This window comes from Leptonychotes weddellii, chromosome 7 (assembly GCF_054177405.1).
Source record: "Leptonychotes weddellii isolate Sample4059 chromosome 7, ASM5417740v2, whole genome shotgun sequence".
Taxonomy (NCBI): Eukaryota; Metazoa; Chordata; class Mammalia; order Carnivora; family Phocidae; genus Leptonychotes; species Leptonychotes weddellii.
The window spans coordinates 863,223-883,115 of NC_138375.1; the positions used below are offsets into that span (position 1 = coordinate 863,223).

General features: G+C 58.9%; 2 protein-coding genes across 2 annotated transcripts in view; one reads left to right on the forward strand and one right to left on the reverse strand.

The window, feature by feature from the left end:
* Positions 1-19,893, forward strand: part of SLC6A19 (solute carrier family 6 member 19) — a 251,713-nt gene that overhangs the window by 160,596 nt on the left and 71,224 nt on the right. The gene's annotated exons all lie outside the window — the stretch shown is intronic.
* LPCAT1 (lysophosphatidylcholine acyltransferase 1) overlaps positions 1-19,893 on the reverse strand; it is a 43,095-nt gene that overhangs the window by 18,660 nt on the left and 4,542 nt on the right. The window contains exons 2-3 of the mRNA XM_081825853.1: positions 6,275-6,417; positions 297-511 (exon numbers count right to left, since the gene is read on the reverse strand). Coding sequence (XP_081681979.1) covers positions 297-511; positions 6,275-6,417 — 358 coding nt within the window. The remainder of the gene's footprint in view (positions 1-296; positions 512-6,274; positions 6,418-19,893) is intronic.

A 19,893-nucleotide genomic window follows, 5' to 3' on the forward strand; every position in this document is an offset into this window, starting at 1 on the left:
AATGCCTATTTCATGTGGGTGTGACCTGCACGGACCAGCAGGATGGAGGGGGCTCGCCCACTCCAGGGGGGGACTTGCTCACTTCCAGTAGGATGGGGGGGGTCTCGCTCACTCCCAGCAGGATGGGGGGGGGGTCTCGCTCACTCCCAGTAGGATGGGGGGGTCTCGCTCACTCCCAGCAGGATGGGGGGGGTCTTGCTCACTTCCAGCAGGAGGGGGGGGTCTTGCTCACTCCCAGCAGGATGGGGAGGGTCTCCCTTCCTCCCATCGGGGGGTGGGTGGGGGAGCTCACTCACTTCCCCATATTGGGATGTCTCTGCTCTCTGCCTTCATCACGATGGAGGACATCGTCAGGGTGACAGCGATGGCATCGAAGTAGGAGGAGTGCGGAGCCAGGGTGAGGATGGTGGCCTCAGACGGAGAGGCCTGCTGTCCCTTCGTGACCACCCAGTGGAAGCCGCCGGAAAACCACATGGTGCGCATGATGGCCTTGAGCAGGAAGTCCACAACCCTGCAAAACAAGGTGCTGCGGTTACCCCAGGCCAGAGCAGGGGTGTCACGGGCGCCATGCTCAGCTCGCTAGTGCAAGGCTGACCCGTGGACACGGATGCTAGAAACTTGGCACTGACCTCGGGCGGGTCATCCAGGGCGCGCTCTAGACCCACCCAAACCCCACGACAGCAGTTACTGCATCGTCCGGATGCTGTGCTTCCCTCCCCTCTACTAAACGTGGGGTGGGTTGCGTTTTTATTAATTTAGCCAAGAAAACAGAAGTGCTGTCTCTGCCCCGAGACACAGCGTCACGAAGACCGACACCGACTCCTGAAGAGAGGAAGCAGAGCAAGGACACAGATGATGTTAAAGCCACTGGGACCTTAAGTGCTGGAAGGTGATTTATTAGCATAAATGAAAAAAAAACCCACTAAGATATCTAAAACGCCATTAAAATCAGGAGTGACGTTGGGGCTGAGACCAGGGGCAGAGGTCTGTGGCGAGCCACTCCCGTCCCCTGCGCTCAGGCTTCTGAGGTCCCAGAATCAGATGCCATGTTACTAAAGCAAGACTCTTCTCGATGAAACTAGATGGATAAATGTGGAAAATAAAATAACAATCAGCCTGGATTAACTTGCTTCCTATTTGTTTTTTAAACATATGAGAACGTTATTTATTTATTTATTTTTAAAAAGATTCTATGTATTTGACAGAGAGAGAGACAGCGAGAGAGGAAACACAAGCAGGGGGAGTGGGAGAGGGGAGAAGGAGGCTTTCCGCCGAGCAGGGAGCCCGATGTGGGACTCGATCCCAGGACCCTGGGATCATGACCTGAGCTGAAGGCAGACGCCCAATGACTGAGCCACCCAGGCGCCCCAAACATACGAGAATTTCGGCATTTAAATCTGCACATCCCTCTCAGTGTCACCTGTGACCAGCTGCAACTAGATGAAGACCCACGTCACTGAAACTGCACGGAGGCAAAAGGCCCGGCACGTGAGTGACCACGGGCCCAGGAGAAGGGGTCACCTCTGTGAGGAGCCGCGTCACACTGGGCTGCTGGGTTACGCAGATGGTCAGACTGCACAACAGAAACCTAAGAGCCTGAAACCTCACTGGACTGGTCCCCAAGGGGCTTAAAAACCCTCTCAAGAGCATCCTGGAAGGTGAGGCCCCACAGCCCCGAGCAGTAGCCAATCCCCAGATGAGCACCAAGTCCCTGGTGGAGCCACGTCGAGAAGGCCCCCGTTGGGATGGGGAACGGTCAGTGTGTGGTTGTATGCTGAGATGCTGGGGCCCGGCTTTGATGCCCCATCTCCAGCACTGGGTGTGAACAAAGGTATGCACTTTTCACTATTTGTCCAACCGCATAGTTTTGAACACGCTTGTCTGCACGCACGCTACTTTTCATAAGAACACGTTCAGAAATAAAAGCCAAGAGATATCCACTGGTACACGAGGAAGAAATGAGGCTTTGTGCAGGGGGACCCAGAGCCAGGCCCAGGAAGTCGTACTCTGAGGAAGGCGGAGAGGGAGCTGCTCGGAAGTGGGGACCTCCGGATGTGTCTGTGAGAGACACACCCACCAGCCCTCAGGTCCGAAGGCCAAAGGACACTAAACAGAAATGCGGGGGGGAGGATGGATGCACCACACCTAACGATTCTCTCAAGATCTCAGAGGAATTCCAGCCCCAGTGAGACCATGCACTGGGCAGAGCCAGCCTGTGGGTGCAGATGCAGGCCCAGAGCAAGCCCCGCACGATGCCCCCTGCCCACCGCAGAGGCAGCCAGCAACAAGCCCGAGGTGCCCACAGAGCGATTCCCGGGAGCAGTGAGTCGGGAGACAGAACTACAGGCACAAGGGCAGCGACCTCCAGCCTTTGCCGCATCCTCCGTTCATCGCCCCCGGGGGCGGGGGAGGGCGCCCTAGAATCTGAGACGCGAGCAGAACCAGCCACGGGGCAGAGAAGAGACTCTGATGCGAGGAGACGTGGTGGCCGGCGTCAGGAGAGAGGCTGGGAGTCCACACTCTCCTCAGGTCGTGATGGAATCCAGGACAGAGAACAAGAACGCACACTCGGAAATCCAGTATGTCACTGCTCAAAGAGCCAGTTCCCCGGGGAAGCTGGAGGATGAGAAGGAAGTCTCCGGAACACGCCGGAGAAAAGGGACAGCACCCCGGACAGGAAGGGAACAGTTTCTTAGGGCTGAAGACAGACACAGATCTTCAGCACCACGTCAAGGAGCAGAATGAATTTAAGACAAAACGACAATTTCCTTGAGAACTTCTCAAATTCCTGAGGACAGAGAGAAGAGTCCAAAACTCACAGAGAGGAACATGTAGGCTCCCCGAGCGTCACCGCCAAAGGGGCCGGCAGCTTCGCGGCTCTGGGGCCGTAAGATCTGGAACCCATAGTTCTCTGCCCGGACCAGCTACCCATCAACATTGAGGGGAGAATGAAGACACATTCAGACGCGAAACGCACCTGAGTTTCTCCTGTTTGTCCTCTTTCTGAGACAAAACCTACGCTCCAGGAAATCTTGAGAGGGAAAAATGAGAAAAAAGAAAGAAAAACCCCAAACCAGGCCCAGGAGATAGATCACGGCCAAAAGATTTGCAGGAAGGCACTGCATCCGGCAGAAGAGTGACTTGTGGGGGATCAGGGGCTCTGGGACTCTGGGAAGAGAGCGTAATTCCAGCAAGGCGGCGAGACCACGAGGGGGCAGAACTGTAAGGCTACGCTCAGTGCTCCTTATTCTGTAGCAACAGGCAAAACGTGAGTCTGACTGTAACGGGAGATAAGGTTAACTGCGGTCTAACTGCGGTCGTAAGGGTGGGGCTCTGATGCCTGGGGGCTGGTATCCTGGTAGGAGGGAGAGCAGAGCTTTCCGCCAGGGGAGGACAGCGAGGGGGCACCGTCTGCGGGCCAGGAACCGGGTCTGCCAGCACGCGGGTTCCCGACTCCCAGCTTCTGGAACCTTCTGTCATTTAGGCCCCCAGCCCGTTGCACGTGGTTACAGTGGCTGGAGTTATGACATCCTCTAACCATGTGAGCTGGCCACAGGGCAGCACACAGAGGACACGTGGTCTGCCGGTCAGGTTTTGCAAGAAGATGCTCTGGTTTTCACACTACTTTGTGGTTTGAAAGTAACCTTGAGTAAATGTCTTTGGGAAATTGTGTCATTCCTCATTTCATTGAAAACCCAAGGCTTTTATTTTAAGAAGTTTGAATGACACTAACTTATATTCAGCAAAAATCCTCCCTGATGGAACATCAATCTATTCAAACCCACACAACTCTGCACAGCATGGAACGATGCGCCTCCCCCCGACTCCATGAGGATTCTTCGGTACGAGCCTGCGGACTCCGAAACCTATTGTTCCGAAACCCACTTCTCCCTAACTCCCGAGTCCCCAGATCAGGCACTCTGTCACCATGTTCTCCTTTAAGGAGTTCAGTGTTGACCGTCCTGTTTCCCCTGGAGCACCAGACCCAGAGCTGGGCTGTGCATGGAGTCCCTGAAATCCTGCTCCGTGGAGACCCCGAGGGCTGTGTGCACACACATTCATGCACACACCCCCACGCACATGCATCATATATATGTGCAGATGTAGACACACACACATGCCCCCCCACGGGCACATGTATGCATATACGTGATTGTGCACGCACAATGCTGTATGTATGCATGCACATGCTCACGCACATACACACGCACGTATGCACACATATGCATCCACTCACACATACCTCCGCATGCACATACACACGTACGCGCACACATGCTCACACTCACACGTGTGCACACATGCGCACGCTTACACACACGGTCACACACGCAGATACACTCGCGTGCGCATATACACATCCATACACACACAGTGCTTGGACACGCATATGCACACGTGAACACAGTGCTGAGCAGTCTCCACGCACGCAGAGACCCAGAGCTCTCATGAAACCTCACGTGTCTGTATCTTGCCACGAGGGCCACTGCTCAGGCACACGCTAGGGCACACGCTAGGGCACACGAGGCGCCCCGAAGTAGTGCTGTTGGTGCTCGTCAGCTGAGGCCCATATCACCCAACGAGCCCAGCGGGGCCGCGCGGAGCTGGTACGGGAAACGGAGGACAGCCCAGAGTCCCGCACTCGGAAAAGAGAATCCGCAGGGGGGTGAGCAGGGGGGGGGGAGCCCAGCCCCTACACTCCCTCCCTCCCCCTCCCCCTTACACTCACCCCTCCATTCCTTCCCTCCCCCACCCCCTCCCCTCCCCCCTCCACTTCCTCCCCGCCCCCCCACTCGGGACCCACTTCCTAGCACCCTGGGGCCGGGCGCTGCACTGGGGCTGGAGTGGGAACAGATCCTGGCCTGCCTTCTGGTCTTTCAGGGAGGAAGACCATGGTTCACTTGACTCTGACATGGTCTAAGAACGTGAACACCGTGAGGAGTGCACAGCCACGTGAGGAGTCCCCGGTCAGCTGGACCGTCCCCAAGCATGGCCAAGCCACACGCCTTGCTGGCCCAGGAAACCTGCGAATCGAAATTCGCTGTCTTTGCTACTCACGTCACTGTCGTGCATGCCCATGGCAGGTGCATGTCGGGAAAGCCGACCTTGAGGACACGCGGCAGGTCCCACCTGCCTCTCGCGGGCATTGTGTTCCTGTCAGTCAGACGCTTCCTAGGGAAGGAGGACTGAGCCGATCTGCTAAGCCCCAAAGAGCGAGGAGCAAATATTTGAGGCTCTGTGGGCCGCACAGCCTCTGCCTCCGTGAAGGCGGTCCTGGCGTGGCTCAGTTCCAGAAAAACTGTACATACAAAAACAGGCAGTGGCTGGATATGGCCGGGTTTAGGGGACCCCTGCGCTAAGCTGATGATATTTGTTTCTGCATCAACTGTTTGAGGACCCCGAGGGGTTGATGAGAGGCGTTAAGATGTGGACAACTGGCAGCATTCTGGGTTTTCAACAGAAACGACAACTTCTAAGATGCTGGAAATATTTATCAAAGTCCTTATATCTCGGCATCTTCATTACTAATGGTGTATACTTTAAGAACAGCTTTAGGGATAAACAAAAAAATATTCCGGTTTAATTTAATTTTTTGAGGTCCATGTTGAGTCTCTAGTTAAGATGTATTCAAAACATGGGGTGCCTGGGTGACTCAGTCAGTTGAGCGTCTGACTCAGGATTTTGGCTCAGGTCATGGTCTCAGGGTCCTGGGACTGAGTCCCCCAGCTCTGCATTCAGAGGAGAGTCTGCTTGGGATTCTTTCTCTCCCTCTGCCCTTCTCCCTGTTTGTGCACACATGTGTAGACGCTCACTCTCTCTCCCTCTAAAATAAATAAATAAACCTTTAAAAAAAAGATGTATTCAAAACACGTCCATCTATAGATGGCTGTGCTTTATTAATATTCAACGAGTAAGCACAAGGGAACTTCTGGGTCTATGAAGCAAGGGGGGGCACTCGACCCTGCAGAGACCAGACCAGCACACTGGGCGGACATTGGCCGACACGCAGCCTTCCAGGGCTGGGGATGCGGAAACCTGAGCACAGGGGAGCCTCTGTGCTGAGGACACGCCAAGAGCAGCTGCGTGGCTGGTAGGACCCTGGAAAACACCTTGGAGCAGGACTGGGGCAGGGGTGTGCCAGGGAATGGAACCGGCCACCCCCAGAGAGGAAGGGAGCATGTGGCTGGCAGTGTCCTGGACAGGAGAAGCTGCGGAAAGGAGGAAGGGGCGCTGGGACCCCACATGTCAGAGCACCTGCATACAAGTGACTTACTTCCTCCATGTGGCCGGGGGCTGTTCGGGTTCCCTGTCTGAGGACCCCAGCGTAGCGAAGAACGTGAAGGGCCAGGCGAGCAGCATCATGGTAACGATGAGTAGCAGCCGGATGGGGAAGAGTGTCAGCGTCATGAAGATGATCTGGAAAGACAGAGGTGAGGTCATTCCAGAACCATTCGCCGGAGAACTGGTCCTCTGGACTCCGCATGCGAAGCTGGGCCCGGATCCGTATGGAAACGCGGTGCCTGCCCCGGGCCCAGGGCGCTGCCCTCACGTGATGGTGGGGCAGGTGGCCAGGATGTCCTGCCAAGCGTCTCTGACCATGCTGCTGCGCCCCATCCCACTCCAGCCTCGAGTCCCCCGTGTGGCAACGGCAAATGGACCGTAGAGCTCGCCCGGATCCTGGAGCCCTGCAGTCCCACACCCAAGCCCCTCTCTAGCCGGGCCCAGCACATGCGCCCTGCTCTTCTTAGCCTCCCGAGTCCCAACCCAACACAGGATGCCTTTGCCATGCAGGGGGCCAGCAGGTACGGAGCTGGCCAGATGGACTGTGGCCACAAGGAAGACCAGGGACTCCACGTGACTCTCCAGCCCCAGGAAGTCACGGGCAGGAGCCCAGCAGAGAACAGAGCGCAGCCAGCCCGCCTTCAAACAAGCAGCACTGGGGGGCTTCACACGCCCCCACGGGTCTGGTTGGGAAGACGCCATGGGAGGGGCTCTGTGGGGATGGGCAGGCCCTACAGTGAGGGGGACAGCTGCAAACACAGGGTGGGGGCAAGGACGGACATGTTCGCCAGAGGGGTCAAGTCAGGGAGAGTCACGGTGGACGGCTGGCTGGGTCTAAAAGCAAGCACTCCTAGGCACACAGCCACGTTCTGGCTCTCTCCTGGGGTACACACTCAGGAATGGTGCGCTTTGGGACAAACTTAATCTCAGGAGGTCAATTAGAAAACAGGGCGGGGGGAGGGATGACAAAACTTAAAACTTGCAAGGGATTTATGATCAATAGATGCAATTTATAATTATTTGCAATAATACACACTTCAGAAATGCAGGGTTTTGGTGCAGAGAGGATAGAAAAGACAGGCCAAGAGAAGGTGCACAGTGATGTCTCCAGCCGCTTGGCTGACCCAGGCCGAAGGGCCCCACAGCCGCTCACCTGGCTGGGTCCCTGTTGCCTGCACCTGAGCCATGCGGACTTGCCCCACAGACCCTCCGTAGATTCTCCTGGGTCCTCTATCAAGACCGCACTGCCCAACAGGCATACAACGCAAGCCACGTATGTAATTTTAAACTGTCTAGGGACCACATACAGAACATAAAAGGGGATGAAATTAATGTAATAAATTCACGTATCTGACGCTATCATTTCACCACGGACTCAATACAAAAATTATGAATGAGATATTTCACACTTTTTCATAACGTCTTGAAAATCCAGCGTTCATCTGATGCTCCAGCTCATCTTGAGTCCCAACCGTCCCACGTGGCCTGCAGCTGCCCGCGGCACCGTGTGGTCCTGCATCACCACATGACCGGCAGGTGACGGCAAGCTGGAGTGGCCTGGGCCTGTGCGGCCTCCTCCCCGTCCGGGCACCGCCTCCAGGCTGAGCAGGAGAGTCAGCAGATCTGCATCTTGTGGGTGACGTTGGTGACAATGTTTCCTTTCAAGTGGGTGCTTACTCTAAGTTGTAGCAAATGTTCTTCCCTGATGAGAACGTACCTTCCCACCCCTGGTTTTTTGAGAGTTGCGTTTGCTTCAGGTCGTGAATGTGCTGAATTTCACCCGTTGTCCTTCCTGCATCTAGCGGGGAGATTACAGTGCTCGAGCTCACTCAGCCCACGTACTCGACACGTCACACCCACAGCGTTTCCAACGCGAAAACCTCGGTCACAGTGCTGGCTGGCTACCCGCTGGGGCTTCTTTTTTCTCCAGAGCTGCTGAGTTTGCTTGCTAGCATGCATCCGGGGGCAAGTCGGGGGCAAGCTGACACACAACTTCCCGCTGGGCGGGCCTTGCAGTCACGTCCACACACCAGCGAGCCGGCTCTTCAGGGGAATTTCTACCAAGTTGTATATGTCTCACTGCTGGGTTTTTCCCTTTTTTTTTTTTTTCTGTTTATCTAGATTTTCTACTTTTGCTTGAATTTATTTCAGGGGTTTTGTCAGGTAAATTCTCTCTGAAAGTCCCCAGACTTCTTTTCTCCCCCGATTACTTCCCCATCGTGTGTTTTCAAGATAATCGAATGAAGCTGCCCACATTCTCCCGTGTGTTTACGACAACCCGGCCCCGACCCATTGTGTACTTACTGTTATTTGGGCCTCTAAAACTTCTCAGCCTACGTTGACAGATATTCTTCTAGTTTATTAATCTGTTTGTTGAGCCAGTTTTGGATGTATTTACTGTCTCTACTGTGACCAGTTGGTCATATTAATTTTAGCTCCTACGGACTCTCTCTGACTCGACTCTAATGTCCCTTTTAATTTCTTGAGGCAAATGTCCCAGTGTTGTTTTCAGAAGTACCCTTTTTCTCAACAGTCACGCTGAGAACACACAGCGATGAGTGGGCAGATGAGTGGGCAGGTGGACACGTGATGCGGTCTGAGAGTCACAGACCCACAGTGAACCGCTGTGGCTCGGCCTGAAAGACGGGGCAGAAAGCGGTTCTACTAGCAGATTATGCAGTGCTGTGTGAACTGCCTGGGGAAGGCAGGCCCCCTCAGGAGCCCAGAGGGTGCAGGGGGGACTCGGCCTTCACCTGGCCCAACCAGAGGGCCTGCGTGTTTCCACCGGGCTCAGCCCTGCCCCGGAGGAGGGGAAACTGTCCCCAGGAGGGGCAGGACTTGGAAGGCGTCATGCAGCCCCTTCCAGAACCTTCTGTGGGCTCTGACCACTTGTCCTGAGCTCTAGGCTGCCCCCTGGTTGGACCCTCCTGTTCTCCTGCACCTCCTGGCCCACTTGTCTTCACAGGCTCTGTGGCCCGTGTCCACCAGGCGTGGCCACTGGCCTCCCAGCATCCTCGCTGTCCACCACGCCCTGTGCAAACCGGCCCAGGGCCTCAGCCTGCCCGAGCACACTCAGTGTTTCCAGCCACAGCACGACAGCCAGCACAGCTGTGTCAGCCACGTGGACGTTCTCAAGTGTGCTGGGGCTGCGGGAAGACCACCATCACCGAAAAGACATTGGTAGAAAGTCCTGCTGGACCAGAAAACAAAGGACACGGGGCAGATGAAAGGGAGCGGTCATGCTGTCTCCAGATAGCTCGGCTGAGCACTCACAAGGCACTGTAATTAGCAGCAAGGCTGGACTCGGTGCTTCCCTCCCCAAGGCACCACGGGCACCTCTGTTCCTCGGCCGGCCCGGAGGGCAAACCCGCAGAGTTACAGAGCCCTAGGATCACAGTCGCCGGGGGGAACGTGCAGGGAGGCAGGAGCTGCCCTGGGGAGAGGGCAGGGCTCCGTTTCCCACAACCCAAATAAGAGCCAGTTCTGTGCCGGACACTGACTCAGACCCCTGGCCGGGGACAGCCCCCAGGATCCACTCCCACAGAAGCCCCTCTCAGAGCCGGGAGGTGGGTCAGCAGATGCTACCTATGCAGGCAGGGATGGACGGACAGCGGCGCGGGAGGGGGCAGGCGTGGGCGGGAGGGCAGGGGCCTCGGGGACAGAGTGCTGGCCTCGCTCCCGGGTGACGGCCCTGGGTGGGGGCGGAGGAGGACGAAGCAGCAGCATCGGGGGAGAATGCTCAGACCGAGCAGGCAACGCGGGACCTGCGTCTGCGCCCCCTCCACGAAGCTCCCACTGCTCCTCAGCAGCCCAGTCAGAAGCACCAGGTCAAGTAAACCGTGTGCTCACCCCTCCTGCGAGCTGAGGGTTTGCAACCCAGTTCTAGGAGAACCTACATTCAGACTCCCCAGCTGAGCGAGGTTATGCGCCTTGGAGGCTGGCTACGATACACTGTCCATCGGGAAGCGGATTACCGTGAACAGACACGGACACGCAAGCTCACGGTTCCTCTGTGTCATGGAGCAGCCATTCTAACCTGGCACGCTCCATCAGGAGTCCCCGGTGAGCAGACCCCAGTGGGGACCCACCGAGGTGCAGGGGGAACGTCACGGCTGCCTGTGGGCTCTGAACGCCATTCCCTGCCTGAAGGAGCCAGGACTCCTGGGCAAAGCCAGTTCCAGGCCGGGGCAGAAAACATGGAAGATGAACGGGAACAGTGGGGTACAGCTGAAATCAGGAAGGCGGCCAAAGCCCCTGGACTCTGGATAAGGGGCAGAATGATAAGATCAATGCACTGACGGGAACTTCACGCGTGCTTGCACCCTGCATCCATCACCCCGGGCGCACACGCACGTCTGCACACACCCCACCTCGCTGGTCGCCTTTGGAGGGACGCAGGAGTGTGACGCTGGCCCACACGGTCTGTCCCATGAGATCGTCCCTCAGGGCAGCCACAGGGGGGATCTGGGAGTGTTCCCCACAGGCTCCCCAGCACCTCACAGCTCACGCACACCGGCTGGGGAACGGGCCTGCGCACACGGGCTGTATGTGGAGGGCCCACAGCACAACCCAACAGAAATGGCATCTCTTCAGTTCTGGATCAAGGACCACTTTCCAGAAAACATGGAAGATGAGGGGAGGCAATCGGCAGACCAGGAAACTCTCCAGGACAAATGCCCCAAACACACTGGAAGGGGCCATGCAGGTGAGCGCGTGTGTGAGGCCGTGGGGCTGGCGGGGCTGATGCATGCGCTCGGCTCAGCGCCCGTGCGGGGACGCGGGCTGGGCTGCTCACACTGGCTTGTGTGGGGTCGGCAGTCCTCCTCCTTGGGTGCAGATACACCCCGGAGCATTCGCGGCTGAAATGGTGAAGTCTGGGCTTCGCTTCCCAGTCACCGTGGGCGGGAGGAGAGTGGGTGTCCATGCGGCCAGAGCGGCCGTAAGCTGGAGACTGCCGAGGCGGGGACGGTGGGCACAGGGCTCATGACATCTTCTCTGCTTTGGTGTCAGGGGCTGAACTGTGTGCCCCCTTCCCCAGGACCTCAGAATGCGGCTGTATCTGAAGACAGGGCCTTTAATAGGTGATTAAGGTAAAAGTCACTAGAGTGGACCCTAATTCCATATGACAGGTGTCCTTCTAAGAAAAGATTAGGCTACAGGCACAGGCAAAGGGAGGCCTGTGTGAGGGCTCCTGGAGACACGGTGTCTACACGCCAAGGACGGAGGCCTGAGGGGGAACCTGGAGGCCGGACTTCCAGCCTCCAGGACCGGGAGGCAGAAACGCCTGTTGCTAAAGCTGCCCGCCTCTGGTGTCATCGTGCCCGAGCGGATGCGTGTCTCCAATCTCCCGTGATAAGACGCAGGGAAGACCATTCTGGATCTAGGGTAAAACATTCACCAATTCACAGTGAATTCACTTAACGTACCGTCTCGAACTCTCTACCGAGGGCACCTCTGGTCACAATGCCCAGCTCAGACGCACCTGGCGGTCACTCCCTCCTCTCTGCCAAGGCCACTGACGTCGTCTTCACGCGAGCTGTGCAAGTGCCTTGTGTTTCACAACCAACAGGCAACCGCCGACCAGCTATTTAAAAGACAAAGACCCCGGGAGCACACACGAGCCCCCAGTGTCTCCACCTGCGCTGTCCCCGTGCCCGGTGGGTCACCACAGTGACACGTGTCCTTGCCGGAAGTGGACGGGCCGGCCATGCACCAGATGCAGTGCATCCCGGAGTGCACACGAGCGTGGTGCCATCCGAGGGCCCCCAGCCAGCTGTGGGAGATGCTGACACAGCATCTACAGGCCGGAGACGCACAAGGGGAGCGCGACGGGGTCAGTGTGACCGCTCTGATGGGACAGGGGCTGAGTCACAGCACACGGCGAGCACCGGGCCGCGCGGCGGGAGCTGGCCTCACGGCACTCGGCTCAGTGGTGGGGGCGGTTCCGAAGCCGGTGTGCTTTCATCGTGGAAAAGAATAATTATTGCCGTTCCGAAGGAGAGGGAAACACTGACAACCACGCTGAAGAGAAATGCATTCCCCACGGGGTCAGAGAAAACGGGATCGCGGGCACAGAGAGGCGCCGGCTGGCCGTGGCCGGCTGGCCGGGCTGCGCAGCCCAAGCCCAGGCCAGCGTCCAAAAACTCCGCTCACACGTGGGCAGCGCTCCGTCTGCCCTCAGTCCCCGCGAACCACTCCCGGGGACTGCTGGAGGACATGGAGGATCGGGAGCCAAGGCGGACCGCCGGAGGCCCGGCCCCTACGTGCTCCGCAGTCAGAGCTCTGCAGCGTCGCCATGGGAGGCCGCGTGCCGAGTGCCTGGTTCTGGCAGAGGCCGGGTGCTCCTGAGGTTCTGGGGCCAGTCCTCCCCCACAAAGCCGCGTGTCAGTGCTGCTGGACCGTCCGCACTGCAGGGGACGCCTCGGGTGCGGCCTGTGTGTGTGGTTCTGGCCAGCCGGCAGGCCCGGTCCAGCTCCCCGTGGAGCGGCTGGCGTGGGTGCTGCTGGTAGCCGCAGGGCTGGGTGTCACCCAGGGGCGCACCAGGGGACAGTGAGCCCAAGGTCGCCTGTGACAGATGTTAGCAGCCAGAGGGAGGAGCTTCAAGGTCCTTGGGGCACGAGGATAGATCCGGAGGTGACCACCACTCAGACGGGAGACACAAAACAGAACTCCCATCTTGACATCACGTCAATTACAGCATTTGAAAGGCAGGATTTTCCAGGCCGGCCGGTGGCCTGAGTGAGTGCCCGGAAGGTGGGCAATCACTGGCGGGTGTGGGTCCTGGGGGGGCGGGGGAATGGAGCGATCAGTGGGGGTGCTCAGACTCAAAGTGGGCAGGACAAACGGTATCCCGACCTGTGGGTCCTCCCACACCCACGAGGACGGGCTCCCAGGGCCGAGGAGGGGAAGCTGCAGACTCCTGGGCACCCAGCAGCGCTCCCAGCCCCGACGCCCACAGCAGGTGGAGTGGACCCACTGCGCACAGCTGAAGGAATGCCTGAGAATCAAAGCCCCCGCAGGGCTGTGGTTCCAGGGGTAATACGACAGAGAATCCATTACCCCCGATGAGTTAAGCCACCCAATGTGTGCGCCCCGTGGCAGAGCAAGATGCAGGTGGGCAGCCCAGCAGCTCAGCTGGGGTCCAGGTCTGTGGGGGCAGGACGGGCTCATCTTCCGAAACAAGCCGCACTGGGGCTCAAACGGACCCCAGGAAGGTCAGTCTGGGTCCCCCAGGCTCTCCCCGTGAGGAGATGTGGGACGAGCCTCATGGGTTCTGCGGAAAGACGGCTACATGAGATACACAGAGGGAAACCATACCTGCGGAATCCATCTTTCTCTCTGGCTGTTACATATTTAAAAAATCTAAAGCAAGTTGTTTTTCAAAATCCTGACTTAGAACAGACAGAATATTCTGAAACTGGGAAGCCACAGCCCGATGCCCCTCACTCAGCCTGGCTCGGGCGAGGAGCAGCTCCGCAGAGCCTCGGGGCGTGGGTTCCTGCCTCCTGGGGCCACGCTCTGAGGACACGATGACAGAACAGACACACGACTTGTCTTCTTTCTAAAGAGCCTGGAAACAGCTCGGCAGCGGTCAGAGGAGTGCCACCGGTGGGCTGGCACAATCCAGCACTTTCCCGCACAAACTCCCAGCCGTGGAGCCTGGGAAGGAGCTCCAAGAGCATCAGCTCTGGACCCAACACTTAGCGGTGCAAACCCAGCAAACCAGCCTTAGAAAACCTATCCCACTGCTCCCCCCACCCCAATCCGCAAAACACCTTTCCTAAACACAGGATATGCTGGGACGCGAACCGCAGAGGTCTGTCTGGGACACGGAATAGCTTCCTATTTCGGAAGCAAAGAGAAAAGAGCCGCTTTCTCAACGGTGGCTACAGGCTCTGCCATCTCGTCCCACACGGCTGCCCACGAAGAGATGAAACGGAGCGAGGCTAGCAATCCGAGGTGTGGACAGCGCGGGCAGGTGGTGACGGCTGCCGGGAGCGAGGCCCCGTGTGCGGGATAGGTCCGTCTTCACTGGGCATCCCGTTTCCGGAGCAGCCGCCCTTCTGCGTGATCGGTCATCCTATTTAATCCTGCGTCCACTTCACATCCGACTCCTCGTCTTTTTCTCGCTAACGTGTGAACGTTGGTCTTCCTGCCCCTGGTCTTCAGCTGCCCCACACTCTGACGTCGTGTGTCCACCTGTGTGACTGAGGACCCTCTCTTGCCAGGACCACAGTCACTGCTATGCACAAGCTATTTCTTCTCAGCTCTCCCACTCAAATCTAAAATTAAATAGAGCATTGCTAAAACAGCTATTTTTTCTTTGAACCTGCAAGCAGCCCTGACTTCCCCAGCACGCGGTTTCTGTGATCAGGAGCTTTCAAATCCCATCTGGGCACATGTGGCCAGCCTGGCGTCTGGTACAGAAGGACAGTGTCTCTCAGAAACTCACTCTGAACGTACGGATTTGCCGCGCGGCCCGAGCACAGCCGTGTTCCTCGGCCAGCGCCCCTACCACCCTGTCACACAGCTGATGGCGTGGTCCACACAGGAAGCAACAGCTACGCAGCTCCTTATGGGATCAGAACTGCCCCGGAATCAGGAGACCCTACACACGCACCCTTATCACCAAGAGAGACGCACCAGGAACCCCACCGACACCACACAGTCCTTCCTCGCCTACCCCTTGGCCAGAGTCTGAGGGCCCAGGGGTGGAGGTCGGCGCCTTCCACGGGCTCGGGCCCAAGGCCAGCTCTGTCCCCCAGCACCGAGGGTTTCCCGGGGTCATGCCTGCAGGCCCCCAGCACAGGAGCACCAGGGCCCACAGTCACAGGGTCACAACCACACGGTCAGTGGTCAGCGCGGAGGGCAGCTCAGGGCCCCCAGGCAAAAGGAGCAGAGACCTCGGGGCGGGGGGCCGGAGGGGGCTGGGCAGGGCACTTGGTCCACGCTTAAGGGCATCAGCAGACAAGCTAAGGATCCTCTGCATGAGGGCCAGGGAGGTGCACCCTTGGGGACGTCAGGAGATACCTGCCAAGTAGACAGCTTCAGGGTCTCCAGGGAGGACCACCAGCAAGACACTGACCGGCGAGGCTGGGCCCCAAGGCAGGGGAGGGACAGGGGTGCGAGGCAGCCGGTGGGTGCGGTGGGCCAGGTGCAGGACAGGTTCAGGAAAGCCCCCGGCCTGCTGAGCGCTGCGTCCCTGCGGCACAGGCGAGTAGGTGAGGGGCGGACGGGCTTGGGGGCTGAGAGGAGAACTCCCAAGTCCCAGCTGCACCCATCACTGTCTCCACGGCCTCTGCCGCAGCTGCCCTGGCCCCCCGGTAGAAGCTCAGCCCTCGGAGTCCCGGCTGGCGTGGGGGGAGCGCGATGAGCCCTCCGCTAAAGACCCTGCTCCACCAGAGCACCCAGAGCCCCGGTGCCCCTAATACTACAAACGCAGATTCCTGCCCCGCCCCCGCCAGTCTGGGCGTCCCCAAGGTCCTGTCCCCTTGCCACACGAGGGTTCAGGCTACCTGCACTGTGGTCAGCAGCTCGGGGCTCACACCCAGGGCCGTGTGCAAGCGGCGGCAGCGAACAAGCTCACTAGGTCAGCGAGCACGTGCCAAGTGCTGACCACAGGCCAGAGCCAGCGCCGCTCCCAATGACCAACTGGGGCCTGCAGCCGGCCTGGCCCAGAGCCCCATGGGCAGGGCAACAGACGCAGCCGCCGGCCGGCCTGGGGGCAGAGCTGCGGGGGTGGGGGGGGGGGAGCACCTTTCCTTCAGGGAATTGAGAAAGATCTCTAACAGCTGCTGGGATTGAAGCGAAGATGAGGAAGTGCCGGGAGCAGGGCCCTTCCCTGCCACCAGCCGGCCTCTGGGCTCCCCTCGTCCCCTCCTCCTACCCACTCGTTCCTGATACAATCACATTTCCTCAGGGTTTTCAGGACCCTTCAGCTGGAGACCCTGTGGTCTCTGTGATTCCAAGTGGCCGCTCCTGCAAGCTCCAGATGTGAAATCCCACAATAAACCAAACTGCAGGCCAGAGGCCCTTCCCTGGCTGCCCACTCACCCCCGAGAGCTTAGCACCCAGCAGGGCCCGCCTCTCTCGGCAGGTGCTGAGGAGAACGGATGGGACAGAAGCAGAAACACGGCCAAGAGCAAGAGTTCTGGGCCGGCTGCCCCACCCCAGGGACGAGGCTCAGATCCAACGCAGGAACGGGCTCCAAATCCCTACTTAGAGACTGTAGGCACCTGACCCGTTCCCACAGGCATCTCACCTGGGGGCCCCGGACACCCAGGAAGCACAGCTGCTCAGAAAGGGAGCTTTCCAGGCACAGACCTCCCACCTGCAGAGACCAGGAACCGCAGAGTCCCACAGATGGGCAGAGAAGCTCAGGCTCTGAGCAGGGCTGGACAGGCAGCTCTAGGGGGGGCAGGCGCAGGGCCCACACCACAGGCAACCTGGAGAGAGGCTGGGACAGGAGGGCCATCCCAGGGGGCACTGGCTTTTTCTTGAGAACACCCCCACCTGAGGGGATGGGAAACATGGAGGGAGAGGGAGCAGGGAGGGAGAGGTGCACAGACCATGTACAGAGAAGGACCTGTCCGGGTCCACTGAGCAGATGATGCCCAGAAGCCACACACAGGCTCAGAACGGCCCCGGTGGAGGGACCACCCGAATTCCCGCACTCAGGTGAGCTCCAGGGGGCTGTGAGCTCATCTGTTTACTAACAGTCAGTGCATCTCTGGGCTGCTAGGAGACCCTGGCTGTGGTCCAGGATAGAGCAGGTCCCTGCTCGGGCTCACGGTCTGAGAAAGTGAGGCGCTCCCTCCTCCTAACTGCACATTGTCCGTTTCAACCCTCTAAGTTTGGGGTGGTCCCCGCACACAGTAGGGTGCAGGGTTAGCGGGCAGCTGTTTACCCTCGCTGGTGCTTCAGTCAGCAGGGGCAGGGAATGTGGGGGGGGTGCAGAGGTGCCTGGTGGAGCCCCCGGGGTTGGCCCTTGGGGTAGGGATTGAGGAGACTGAGAGAACCCCACCAAGAACTGCCCCCCTCCCTGGACAGACCCCGCCCCCCAGAGACCCACTCACGCTGACAGACACACCGGGCTGTGTGGCCCTAGGAAATCCCTTATCTCCAGGGCCTTTGGCATAGTCTGAATAAAAGAATCTTGAAATTCAAGCGCTGTGGCATTCCCAGCTGCTTCCACTTGTTCAGCAAATCCCGGCAGAGTGCCTGTGGGGCCCAGGATAACAGCATCTTGAGTCCCTCCCTAAGGGGGGCCCCTCCGGGAGCAGTCCTGCGGTGTCCTGACCAGCTGCAGGCGCTCCCACCTGGGCACCTCCTGCCCACTCTGCTCTCCAAAAGAGCACCCCCAGGACATCCTGGCTCAACCTCACCCCCAACTGCTGGCTTCACCCAAATGCTGGCTCCAGGCCCCCATCTGCAGGAAGCTCCTAGGGAACATCCAGGCCCTGCCCCCCAACAGTAGGGAGCCCCCTAACCACATCCTGTCTCTAGCCCCCAGCTGTAAGTATCCCTCCAGCGCGGGGAGCTCCCCAGGGCATCCTGGCTCTGACCCCCAGCTGCGGGGAGCTCCCCAGAGCATCCTGGCTCTGTCCTTCCAGCCGTGGGGAGCTCCCCAGGGCATCCTGGTTCTGACCCCAGCCACGGGGAGCTCCCCAGGGCATCCTGGCTCTGACCCCCAGCCGCGGGGAGCTCCCCAGGGCATCCTGGCTCTGACCCCGCAGGGAAGCTCTTGGCCCACCAGTAACATCTGTGGGGTGAGAACGGGCCTGACACCAAGCCTGTGGTAGGAGCCTGAGTAGTCAGCCCCTGGCCAGGGTGGTCACTCCTCCAAGTACGCCAGGGATGTGCGGAGCAGACTGGTCCAAGTGCTCCCCAGCACAAAACAGGAGTGCAACTGGGGTGGAATGGGAGGGTGTGGGGTGGCGGCTGCTGCCTGGTGCACCTAGGTGGGGGCAGGAGACGAAAGTGGTTCTGAGTGCTCGGGGTGAGGGAGGAGGAGGGCTCCGGGCTTGGGTCGTCCTGAGCTGCAGTGGCCCGGGAGCCCCCTCTAGGATATGGAGCTAATGAGTCCCATGGCACAGAAGTGACTGACGATTCCTTCCTACCGGTGAAAAGACCCATGGCTACAGGGAGTGGGTTCTGCTCAGCTGTTGGCCCTGCACGCAGGACCATTCAGGGCCTGGTCCAAACCAGCCCCTCGGCCTTGGACCCCTGGCCGCAGGGACCCCAGGCTCACTTCTGGGGGTGCCGGGCATGGAGCAGAGACCCCGCTGGGTGGGCACATGCTGGGAAGGCACACCGGTCCCCACCCCCCAGACCTCAGGGACCCTGTGCAAGCCAGCTCTGTGTCCCCATCCCAGGGGCTTGTAAAATCAAAATCGTGAAAGATATTTTAAGAAAAGATTTCACGTGGCAAGGAGCATTTTAGAGAAATCCGTCCTCTGGCCCTCAGATGGAAATGCGACTTCTGGGGGTAAAGAGGCCACAGTCTCCAGCATCTGCGGCAGGTCCCGCACACGAGTGGGGACGGAGCCAGGGGCTCTGTGCAGGGCAGTCCGTGGCAGCTGCGTGGCACATCGGAGAGAGACGCTGGGAGCTGCGGCCGGGTGCGTTTAGGGACGGCGTTTAACATGCTTGGCAACACCTCAGCTCGCGAGGCTGGAACGTGGAGCAAAACCGGGAATTTGCCGATTAGTTATGATACCGCAAGACGTGGCTCACAGGGCTGCTTGGTGGCCGGGCTTGAGAAGGTCGACATGCGATCACATACAGACACACACTTTCCTCTGGGCTCATTTTCACAAGAACAGCCTCACTCAAGGCTTACGGAACACTAGAAATGTGAGAAACCCCAGCTCGGGAAAGGTTAAGGTCAGCGTGACACATCAGAGCAAACGTGTGAGGACTGGGCAAGGGGCGAGCTCAGCCCCGCCGCTCCGGGGACTGTGGCACTGTGTCCTGGCTGTGCCGGCTGAAGGCCCCAGGGGCAGGAAGGGGCAGGAAGGGGCAGGAAGGGGCAGGAAACGGCAGGAAGGGGCAGGAAGGGGCAGGAAGGGGCAGGAAGGGGCAGGAAGGGGCAGGAAGGGGCAGGAAGGGGCAGGAAGGGGCAGGAAGGGGCAGGAGCAAAGCGGTTGGCAGGCACTGGTCTCTGTTCGGGCGGCGCAGGGGCGAGGCTTTGTGAAACATGATTCGTGGGAGCCGCGCTCAGATTCCCAGGAGCAGAAGGAGCCCGGGGCACCTCCTTGGACCTCCTCCAGCATCTAGGGCTCGGATGCCCGTGGGGACGGGAGCAGGGCAAGCTCCCTCCTCCTGCAGCCGGGCGCGTGAGTGGCCGCTTTCAGGGACAAATCCTGATTTTCTAAAATGAGAGATAAGACTGAGAGTGCTTTACTCAGTACTAATAAGTTAAAAAAATGTAAAACACAAATGTGTGTGTCTATACTTGTGTGTGTGCGTGCAAACACACACACAACACCTGTGTGTAGACAGTAAACACCTGTGTTCCAGGACGTGAGAGCATGCAGTAGGGAAAGTCAAGTCTTCCCAATCCTGAACCTCCACCCCCCCAGACCCCCCCCCCCCCCCGGTCCTCCACAT